The sequence below is a fragment of the Suillus subalutaceus genome (genome assembly GCF_016647625.1).
Source record: "Suillus subalutaceus strain FC151 chromosome Unknown DFJ58scaffold_48, whole genome shotgun sequence".
NCBI classification, from domain to species: domain Eukaryota; kingdom Fungi; phylum Basidiomycota; class Agaricomycetes; order Boletales; family Suillaceae; genus Suillus; species Suillus subalutaceus.
In genome coordinates, this window is record NW_024540297.1 from 154,845 (window position 1) to 166,345 (window position 11,501).

Consider the following 11,501-nt stretch of genomic DNA (forward strand, 5'->3'; position numbering starts at 1 on the left):
TGACTGGTATGTCTTTCATGTCTTTCACCCTCGCCAATTTGACACTTACACTAGGTGCTCATTGTTACAGGTTTCAAGCAGTTGAAGGAAAATTAGGCTATCATTCTACAGGCGTGTTTTATGCTGTTATCTGCAACAATCCACGCTCTATTCATTATCTCCCAGAAGAAACAATACTCGTTATGGTTATGCCAGGACCCGACGAGCTGTCGTTAGAGGAGATGAACTATCTTTTGGAACCATTTGTGGAGAGTATGCTTCGTTTGGAAAAGGGTACGTTGTCTATAATATTTGTAGCTGTTTTCAATTGACGTCCTACAGGAGTAGAATTCACTGTTCATGGTCACGACGACCCAGAGGTTTCACACTCTCATCTGTACTGCAATGTATCCGATCTCCCGTCAAGTCGCAAAGTGACCGGCCTCCAAGGTCATAGTTCGAAATTCTTCATGTGTCCAACTTGTAAAACACCTTCCTTCTCGCTTGCTCACCCAAGTTGTTTTGATCCGTCAAGTACATATCTCACTGTGATACACTGCTCAATCACACTAACATTTGCTCACATAGAATTCAAGGACCAAGATGACTGGAGGTGGTCTGGTGAAGCATCTTAACAAGATCATCCTCATCAAGTCTGGTTTACTTAACAGAACAAGACTTGTCAAGCCAATGGACCGACTTGAGTCCTTTTTTTCAGGGCTCATTTGGCCAGTCGAAGCAAATTGCCTACCGCCTTCAGTCAGTGTGTTATTTGTTTTTCATTGTCCGCATCATAATCTGGTTCATAGCTTTCAACTGGCAAGGGATCACCAAAAGCAGACCAGTCCTTTTTGTCGCTTTGTATGATGCGTGGGCAGTTGACGGCGAGATTCCAGATCACGATGCACCTCCCTCGGCGTCTAATACCAAAAACTTCACTGCCCAAGCCACAATGCAGAAAACTCTACACTCGCGGCTTTTGGAACATCTGCTTGCTCGCAATACACATCCCTCTGACGCTAAAACTGAATGTGTTAACTCTGCCAAGATGGACCGTAATTTACGTCGACATTATGCTGTAATTCTTGAGTTCTCTGCCACAGTGCGCATCCTATCATCTCAATCTATCAGTCCAAACGATGTTCGCAGAGGATGTGTAGCTTTATCTCATGCTACACAGAGCTGGGCTCGCATGGGATGTCACCTGACACCGTACTTCCATTTTGTTAATCACTTTGAACGGCAGATGTATGAATTCAGGCCCTGTTATGCGACGTGGGCTTTTGCATTCGAGCGACATAATGGGAGGCTTGCAAAGATCAATCACAACCAGCATAAAGGAGGAGAACTTGAAGCTACACTGATGCGATGGTGGTGGAGCATAACATTTAATTATGAACTGGTATGTTTCCTTGCACGTTCATTTTAAAACTAACTTTATATGTCTACTATTAGATCCTTCATATAGAAGCTCTTCCTAACTGAACTGAGGACGACGAAGACTCCCTGCATCTTCTTCGGACATCCCTGAAGGCACAAGAGAAAGCCAATGTCATGCAAGGTCTGTCATATACCTCTCTTGACGTGCAGTTGTCAATGACATCCTATTGCGGTCTCGGACACTCATAGATCAATTGACTTTTGCAAAGCACCCTAAGAAGCTCAATCTGTTGGCGATCAGTGATGACTTGTATCAAGTCACATACGAGTACCTGCGCAATGAGTGGAGGGCAATTGTCCATCTCAAATGTCTACCAGCATTATGGGAGACAGCGAGAACTTTATGGGCGATGTCAGATCATACTCTCACTTGTGGCTGCAGAGACTTCGCTATGGTTCTGCCACCGCTCACTGAGGGAAGTCTGCCCGCTATGCATATATTAATGGACGTCAACCTGCGGAGATCCAGTACCTACTGCAAGTCACTCACAACAGACGCAATGCTGATGCAGCACCCCCCGTTGCAGATCTTGCCATTGTATGGCACTTTATTTCAGATGACAACATACCTGAGTTTCCATGGGCGCTTTGGTGAGCACATTCCAATTGTGTCTTACCATACTTACTATGTTTCAAGGGCGATAGATTTAGGTGTTGCTGCATGGTACGCAGACCAGCTTGGTGATTTGAAGGTGATTCCTATCAACGCTTTGACGGGACACTTCATCCTTGCTCCCATTGAGGTACATGACCAAATGCTTTGGATCACAGTGGTGTATGATCATGTACGTCTCTCATTTTATCATCCAATCAATTCACACTAACAGTTTAGAACACTAGGGCAACCCAGAAGCAGATGTGGACATTGACGATGACTGAACCATTACCGATATAACATTTTCTTGGAATGATACAGCTTGATTGCATGAGAAGTCTCTCATAGGTTACTAGGCATTGTACAAGTCCTCATCATCCTCATCAGCTAGTAACTCTCTTTCATCATCTGCTAATTTTTCATCATTCAAACCTTGTGATATGGCTTGGGCTTGTTCAGGTGCGCCTATGATAACTTCATTTTGATATGATCAACTCATCAATTTATGTGCAGGCAATGCTATGATAATAGCAACATACCGATGCTTCCATCGTACCTCAATGGGTCTTGGGGGTGCATATGCAGCCACTCAGGATTGATCGCACCAAGGGGTATCTTCGAACCTGTCTTGACATATGGCAAATCTCGATCACGTGGATCACCAATGATGCGTGGATGACGATGGCTGAATTTTTGTCCTTGAGTGCGAGGCCATTGAGGTGATCCATGGCTCGATTGAACTGATCTGATTCAGCTATGTGCTCGTCACATACTTGTGGAGTATGCACCAACAACGACCGGTAATTTTCACGGTGCGTAATCCATGGTTCCTTAGATGGCGCTTTTCGCTTACCCTTGGCCTTTGCAAGTGGCTTCTTGCGAACATCCTTTTCCTCATCTGTGTCTGGGTCGATTCCTCCATGTTCATCCTCTGATGGCATGCTCTCATCGGTGCTCTGATACACTAACTGGAATGCATAATCCCATGCAGTGGACATGAGACTTGATGCAGGTCGCACGTGGTTATGCTCCTCCAATTTCTGCAAGAAAGTCAGACAATGTATGTGAAGCTTATGAGAACCTTACAGCTCATTTGTGTGCTTCACGTCGCGCTACCCATGAGTCAACCTTTCATTTTACTTTTCCTGTTGTTAATGAGATTTTGTTTGCACTGCGGTACTCTGCTGCATGATACTTGAAGTTTTCGTGGAGGCGCTTGAGGATGTCTTCATCCGTTTTTGAAGTGAGGAGCTCCTGGGAAACGATTGGGCGACATGATCTGATATTTTGCTTGATATACTGTATAAGGTGAGTGTGCCACGATGCGTTTTCGCTCCAGTCTTTGCTAAAGTCGGGCCGAACTTCGTCCCCTTTGATTTGTATGCCATTGTTGTGCGGATGGTAGGCCTTTATTGCTGATGGTTTTGTAACACCGATGCCTTTCAAGAACCATTTGCGGACTCCCGTCTGTCTACAATGTAAGTGAATGCTGTTTAACCCTCACTCGATCACTCACATTCCAGATATTATCCTTTGAATTGTCGCTAACTGCCTGTGCTGCCTTGGATTTGGATGGCTCACTACTTCCTTGAAGCAATTTGGTAATCACGTCAACATTTGAAGAGACAGAATCGAGCAATGTGCATGTTTTTTCGATGTCTTCACCGAGCTGATTGTGTCCATTGTGTAGTGTTCGAAGCTCCAGACGAAGCATATCTATCTCACGAGCTTGTTCATCTATGATGTCAGTAGCTTCGTCCTGCTTCTCCTTCAGGGCCTTTATTTCATTCTCCAGGCGCATGATTGTGTCCGTAAGCCACTTTGGGATGACAGCTCGTGTGCCAGTGGTCGGTTTGGTGAGACTCGGAGTTCCTGTGCCCTCTCTATTGGTTGCTGATACACGTGAAGCTACAGATGACGAATGCGAGCCATCTGGAGTCGTGAAAGCTGTAGACAATGTGAGTGATGAACTCGTTAGTGTTGGTGAAATTGAATTGGTGTTTTGTGGTGTAGCAGATCGCTCTCGGGTGCTCGACAACATGTTGAAGGGATTGGTGCTGGTCGGACGTGTAGACAAGGTATCAAACAGACTCTTGATGATTGCAGCACTCGCTAACGTGAATGGGATTGATTGATTCGTAGCGGGAGGCGGCATTCTCTCGGTGTCTGGGTCGTAGCCTTGTATCAGTGACAGCGTGTCTAGCTCGTGTGGTGCCTGAAGTGCAGGATCGATGGGTACGTCTGCAGGTCCAGATGAACAATTGTTTACTTCTGACAGCTTTGCCTCCATCGCATCAGGACGCATATATGCATCATAACGCTGGTCCTGTGGCAACATAGCGTCAAATGACTGCGGCGGATGGGGTGGGATGGACTCCGGAGGAACTAGGTGAGCTACTGGCGCCGTCTTATGACCAACCGGAGGTGCTGACACGGATTCAAGTGCTGAAAACGGGTTTTTGAACCCACCTGTGGTCTGTGACTGCTTCCTACCACGTTTGGAGGTTGTCGACACATCCCCAGCTCCGTCATCCAGCTTCCTCTTCTGTACAGCCTTGTCCCCAGCCCCTTGGCTCTCTTCTGGGCTCGTTTCCTGGCCCAGCGCACTGTGTGAGGCAACCCGGGGCTTCCGAGGAGGCATAGTATCGGAGATTGTTGTGTTGCTATCCAGGGGTTGAATCGCACGTCAAAATAGCTTCAGTGGACTTGTCTGGACAGTCAGGAGCTTGCTCAGCAGTACAGGTTTTCCACAGAGGGCTCTGATCGTTGCAGAAGGAGGAAGGAGGCGCGTCGCAGGGGAATATGCTGTATTAGGCTACATACGGACAATTATTTGACAGGTGAATAGTTAGGGAGAATCTCAATTTTTTGCCGTTGAAAAGTGTCAGATAAGGGCTTATTCCGACGATTTTTGGCTCCTCAAGATATTGGTGATTATTTGCCCGAATATCGTCGGATATTTGCTCTTTCCGACGATAATCCACCGTTGGTACATTTGCGTCCAAGTCTGGTGCTTGGCAAGGTGAAATTCGTCACTTAAACTGACTTAAGTTATTTGGTGTTCTGATTCCTGAACAGCGTTCTCCTAAACCATCGCATCACTAAGTAGTACTGGCACGCCGCCCCAACTTCCTGCACACATTTGCGCCAAGTGACTCAGTGCAATATATCTTGAGGTTGAGCGTTAGACTGCCATTCCTGTTTTCATTTTTATTAGTGTAAGTAAATGTCATGCTATCAATTGGCTCGAGCAGGGGTTGTTAATTCCAAATGCAAGCGCCATTGTCCCACCATGCAGATGTATCTCATTTGAGAACTATACCGAGTAGGGCCTTGTAACGCCTGGTGGACGAAGAATACCGGGAGCATCAATAGTAGGGAGTTGGTAGTTGAACGATGGTGTTATCGCGGGAAACGCTAGCGAGGAGAGCAAAGTCAGAGTCAGTGATAGCGGGACACCTTCCATGGGTGCACGAAGAGGTACGATTTCTCGCCGTTATGTGACGAGTCATCCTTTGTGTTTCAGGCATTCCCTGTCCTCGCTTCTTCGAGTCCCGGCGGCCCAATCACCAAAGTTCAAACACGCTGCTCGAACATTCAACCATACTCATGCACGAGTATTGGACGAGATTCAACCAATCCTGCACCAACTAATCCGCAGGCCACCTGACCACCAACCAACCAAAATACTTCTTTTTCTGACTTTTCTAATGGCGTTGCTTGGGCATTGCCAACAGTTGAAATTCAGCTGACAGGCGCTCATCAAGAACATGATAATCAATCTTTCATGACACGATTTGAAGGCTTTAGGGCCGCCTTCCTGTGACGACGCCGCAAATTGGGTATGGTGTGTCTTGTATCAGATTCTGCACTTACCATTTATTGACATCCTTAACATGATGATATGATAGGCCAATGTCCGACTCGGATGTGGTCGGAGAAGGTGTGCATATGCTTACATTTCTTAGGACGCAGATTATTTATTGAATGGGTTATACAGGTGAGTGATCTGTCTACTTCTCCCTTGTTTTATATATTCAACATTTCTGTCATGCCGATATACTAAGCTCCCTGTATCTTTACAGTATATCTCAGGGATACTCAACTAGGCTATCTCTGGCCGTGAAAACTGATGCCCCGTCAGCACCGCACAATGGAGAATGGAGGTTTTGCACAGACTGCACTTGGCACCATTGTTGGCAACCTTATGATACGAAAGCCCGATAACCGAAGCAGAGAGCGAAAAGGTGCACGTGAAGCGACAGAGGGCCTGAGGACGAGGAGCAAAGATAGTATTGAGATATGTGCTCGCACACGGGTAGAACGTGAGTTGTCTGTTTTACTTCTTTGCACACGCGGAAACTTGAAAACCATATTTGATGCCAAGGCCAGACCAAAAATAAACCGTCAAAAATAGGGGACAGGAGCAACGGACAGCATCAATTCATCCCCCGATCTCATCTCAATGATCTAAGCACCGGATGATGGTATATATGCCATCGCCATACACCGCCAAGTTCGCCTCTTACCCACACCCATTCTCTAACAATATGACCATAGTCTTAGATGGCCCCACTTGGTGGCCGGCCATCAGTGCATATCGTTTTTCCAGCTATTATATAGGTTCGTGGGGAACAGTCGGATGTTGAAGCTGATGGATCTCAATCTAACCTTGGCTGCGGTTTTGCAGTTGCCGCCATTGTTGGAGTGATGTATGATTGGGGTGAGCATGATAATATTGAAGAACTGCCAATATATTACAAGTACCTCCAGCGCTTACATTTGGACAAGAGGTATGTTGACGCTATGACCGGAGCAGCCATGTCGCTAAGAATGGATTCATAGGTCGAACTGATCTGGGTAGGTAGAGTCTCATGTGAGAGGAACAGACACAAAATACACCCAATTCCAGAGGCACCGCTGGTCCCTAATGACAGTTCTGTATCTCAGTGTACGTAGTTTGTTTGTCGCGGTTGCCATGTTGTGCTGACTTGAAAGTATCCTAGGTGCGCTACCTTGGGATCTTATATGCCGCGTATGTTCGGAAGGCCAAACATTCGGTGTTATGCTGATCGTCTATCTCTCGCAATCATCCTGAACATGCTATGTGTGTCTCCTTAGTATATTTGCTGTTTTCGCGTCCTCTGACCAATGGAATACAGACGATATTCCGACCATCTCGCTGGAACATGCAGTGAGTCTTCTGCACATAGGCCTACTATTCCCCTTCAATTAACTCTGGTGCCCTGTAGGGGTGAGTACGTTTATTTACTAACTTCTTGGTTCCCTAATGACTGCCACGCTATACTTCCACAGATGTGAGTCTGTTTGGAGTGTGTGCCACCCAGCGCTTGTCACTGACCGGATTTGTCAGGCTTTATTATATTCGTCATATTGAATTGGACAAGTGTTATGGAATTTGCAGTGCTGTGGGGTGAGCTTGGCACTTGCGAGAACTCAGTGGTAATGACTTGGCTGAAACATGCTGCAAGTCATCATCATCACTCGGTTGCATGCCATGTATCAACTATCCAGAAAGATATTGATATTTCTCATTGTCACCTTCCTGGCTGTCAACATTTTCAACGGAGTGGTCGTCGTAGTGATAACGATGCATACTTCAGGGGGTACGCTTAATTGTCGATGACAAAAAATGCGCATCTAATTGATGAATACCAGAGGAACTCATTCTCTCCGGCATCTATCAGTGTTCGATTGGCTCGACTGACTATGTGGAATATATCCTACTTCTGGCTCCCATTACTTGGATACTTGGCTTTGTGTGGGAGGTCTTCGCACTGTGTCACACAATCTGGATGGCGGTAAAAACGCTTCCGTGAACTGCGACAACATTCGGCAGGAAAGATTGTTGGAGACTGTTTCACGATGTTGATCCAAACTCACATGCTTTACTTTATGGGGTGAGCTTGTATTGTGATTATTGTTGCCTTTTTTCTACTCAAGGGTCGGACGCGGTAGGATGGTTGCTATTTCTTGCTTCACCTTCATTCTGAATTTCTCTCCAACTTTCTCAACGGTATGTCAATCTTTCACCTCTGCATGCGACCACGGTTCATCATTTCTATAGGACCCACTTTTCCTGGAAAGTCAGATTTATTCTGGGCTTCTTCAGATTTTGGCGGTCTTGCAATCGTTTGTGCTGGGACCACGCCTGATCCTTAGCATTCGAGAATATTACGCTAAGCTCGTGGCCGATTCCGACGCAGCAACCGGCATAACCACAATCGCTTTCGAAGAGCGTGTGCATACATCGACTAGTAGTAGTGTGTAATGCTCGTTTAGTGCACTGCAAAGGAGTAGGGGAATTTGCTTTTATTTGTTCCTACTTTTGTGATACTATGCAAGCTTCTTCGACTGTATTGGAATCGGGTTGTTGTTTGGTATACAGGCCGATACTCCTTCAAGATCTCTACGATGGTCATTGGCCTCTTCACTCGCAACTCGTACACGCGCCTTCTCAGGATGCGTGAAGTCGCAGTACCGCCTGTGTGAGCAGCTTCGTCCTGAGTTTATTGTTTCAGGACCACCTCAAGTATTTGCTCTCCTCGCCTCCTCACCTATAACTCCCAGCAGATGGCACCTCATGGATCGCATGTACACGACAGCTCTCAACTAGTATCTGGTGTAACATCAACATTGAATCGGATGTAGCACCAACAATCATACCGTAACACAAACAATCCATCCTGCCAGTACACCCGCCAGACATCCATCTCCATAATCTATTTCGCCATCGATCTTCGCCAACTCACCTCCACGCGCACACCATTCTTGCCATTCTCAGCGCTCCATGCTGTGATTCACAAGTAAGATGCGTACCCTAACGCATTTAATTGCACAATGCATGGCACAGAACTATCTGAGCCCTGATCTGTTGCCTCGGGGCTTGCAGCGTGTGTCACGATCTGCATATGATATTCAGCTCGCCAGTAGACACCTACTAGGCTACAAGCCACGCCATGGCTGAACTTGCTAATAAGTTAGCTTTTCTTCGAGTTCTTTCCGGGCCTGAATGTGACATTGCGTACCTGGCCCCGTCAGTAAACCTAGGACCTTTGTCAGGTTTCAACTTTACGGTAAAGTTGGAACCTACACATGTACGTCACGTAGCCGCACCAAGTCGTGGTTGCCAATCAAGACAAAACTTGTACTTACATAAATAATTCATTTACGTAGATTACAACACGCCGTGCATGCTCTCGGCGGGTGGGCAGTGGCTGCCCACTCAAATATTTCTCGTTACATCTGGTGTATGACTTCCCACTTAGTAGTATATCCAATGCTCAAGACTCGTTGTACACCTCGCCAAGTCAAGAGAGTGGATTACGAGATGAAACCCAAAGCAGGATTCCTGTCTCTTGCTGGAGAACTACTGTTTTACATTCTCAGTCTTCTTCCTTGCCGAGATATTCTTCGTTGCACATCCGTGAGTTACAATCGTGTTGGTTATTATCTTAAACAAACTTTTATACCGACAATCCTCTTGCTCTGACAGGTATGTAAGGCCCTTCGCCAGACGTACATCTCCTCCTCCAGGCTTCAGTACATCGTTGAACTTAGTGGCCAACACTTACTTCCTATGCCCAACACGGGCGATCTCGCTCCTGTTTCCCAGCGTCTACAACTCTTGAGGGACAGAGCCCACGCATGGTTCAAGTTTGATCTCTACTCTTTCAAAACGATTTCCATACCAAACATACCGTATGGTCATGAAACATTTTTCACTGATGGGCATTTCTACTTCTGGGACAATATGGAAAACTCGGCCACGATCATCCCAGTTCTACCAAAGCCCTCGCAACAAATAATCAAGCGCAAGTGGTCCCCAGAAGCGTTATGTGTAGTGCCCCACTCAATCAACCGCAACGTGTTCATAGACCCAGGACAAAACCTGATTGCCGTGCTGTATTATGTTGATGACGAGCCTGAGACGTTGTACATTAACCTTCGAGCGCTGGATAGTGGTGGTATCCACCCCCGGGCTGCTGGACGGACGCTGTTTCTGTCAGACCTGCTCGAAAACGATGACGACGACCTCATTGAAACAACAGGAACGAGCCTCAAAGGTTGTGGGAGGCACATCGCGTTGCAGCGTTTATATGTGGATTCAGTTGAAGATGAGGATGAAAATAGGTCGCAGCTTCAGATTTGGGACTGGCAACACTCAACGACATCTTGTGTGAGTTGATCAGAAATTGTTGAATCGTTGAAAGACTTGATGGTTGATTCTCTGTTTAGAGTGTCCTCAGCGATGTAATGCGTTACCCAGCTGTTGGCTCAACCGATTTTTGTTTTCTCGAAAACAATAGGTTGCTAGTTGTCATTGAGGATTTGAAGCTCTATTCAATCGAGGATATGTCACAGGCGCCGCAATTACTGGCGTGCTTCCTGCCGCCCCTCTTATTATCAAACATGCAGTGCCTCTTTCCGATGGATGATATTGAACATAGCGCACAGCTGCAGATGCAAGCCCGACAAACGATGCACACCCCAGACCCTACAAATCAATTACTATGCCTTATCGCATCTGATCTAGTCTTCGTTATTTCCACGAGGATCTTCTTCGACCTCGATGGAATAGCAGTTGCAACGCCAATACCATGGGATCATTGGGGTCCTTCAAACACCCGTGTTCTTGAGCACCCGGATCCATCTCGATTCAAAATTCACGTTCGCGGCAATCGAGTTTTGCAGTCATTCGAAGCCAGTGCGGGCTCTATCCAGTATAAATTACGTATGATGGACTTCAGCCCGCTAGCTGTAACGAACAGGCGGGGTCTAGGACGAGTGGTGAAAGAGCCATCGACGATAGACATCGCTGGATCCTTTGGAAGCTCTAGGGTCAGCTTGACAACGTCTCTGCCTTACGTCGAGGTCGTATCGGATAGAAGATTCCACAAGTTGCACAACACATGGCTTGAGAGGGATAGAATATATTTACTCAACACAATTTGGGAATACACTGTCATACACGGTTCTGTTCGGGATCTTACAGGGTTGTCAAGGAGGCTTGAGGCCATTGACTTATAGCGTAGAGTCTGTTATCAGCTAGTCGATCTGACTGATTAGTTCTGATGTCGAGTAGATGACCTATTAAATGCTTAAACTAATATCAAGAGTCAAGGCCTTCTTAACGGACTTTGTTGGAATCGTACCACAGAAGTGAGCTGATGTAGGTTATGTCCAACATAGGGCTCCGCCCCAACGAACAATAAACAATAATTTTAAAATTTTTGAAAAAAAAAGGGAGCCGAGTGATTGAAAAATTCAACATTGCGGAGATACATAGTGACGAAGACTTTGACAGTTCGACTGGAAAAGATGATTAATCTACAAGACACAAATGATGAGGAACGAACACTAGACGAATAGTGTTATGAAAGCGTTTGTGCTTTGGGGATCGCGAGCACAGTGCTTCGGAACATGTTTTGGAGATGGGGGCGGGTAGACAAAGTGCCGACAAACG

The 11,501-nt window shown here is 46.3% G+C and overlaps 2 protein-coding genes across 2 annotated transcripts; both read left to right on the forward strand.

The window, feature by feature from the left end:
• Nucleotides 1–17: 17 nt before the first annotated feature.
• Nucleotides 18–2,298, forward strand: DFJ58DRAFT_880847 (uncharacterized protein; the record flags this gene model as incomplete). Its single annotated transcript, XM_041394548.1, has 9 exons — nucleotides 18–273; nucleotides 322–513; nucleotides 568–600; nucleotides 651–1,381; nucleotides 1,471–1,540; nucleotides 1,609–1,887; nucleotides 1,947–2,010; nucleotides 2,057–2,204; nucleotides 2,260–2,298. 9 exons carry the CDS (start codon nucleotides 18–20, stop codon nucleotides 2,296–2,298), a joined length of 1,812 nt encoding a protein of 603 aa, XP_041244272.1.
• A 6,961-nt stretch (nucleotides 2,299–9,259) lies between these two features.
• Nucleotides 9,260–11,070, forward strand: DFJ58DRAFT_880852 (uncharacterized protein). Its single transcript, XM_041394549.1, has 3 exons — nucleotides 9,260–9,461; nucleotides 9,531–10,214; nucleotides 10,274–11,070. Exons 1-3 carry the CDS (start codon nucleotides 9,288–9,290, stop codon nucleotides 11,063–11,065), a joined length of 1,650 nt encoding a protein of 549 aa, XP_041244273.1. The 5' UTR covers nucleotides 9,260–9,287; the 3' UTR covers nucleotides 11,066–11,070.
• Nucleotides 11,071–11,501: the final 431 nt, after the last annotated feature.

Excerpts from the sequence above, each read along its gene's own strand:
- DFJ58DRAFT_880852 (XM_041394549.1), top strand. The coding sequence starts at position 9,288 with ATGACTTCCCACTTAGTAGTATATCCAATGCTCAAGACTCGTTGTACA. Across the intron at positions 9,462-9,530 it reads ATATTCTTCGTTGCACATCC|GTATGTAAGGCCCTTCGCCA; the intron begins GTGAGTTACAAT and ends TTGCTCTGACAG. Across the intron at positions 10,215-10,273 it reads AACACTCAACGACATCTTGT|AGTGTCCTCAGCGATGTAAT; the intron begins GTGAGTTGATCA and ends TTCTCTGTTTAG.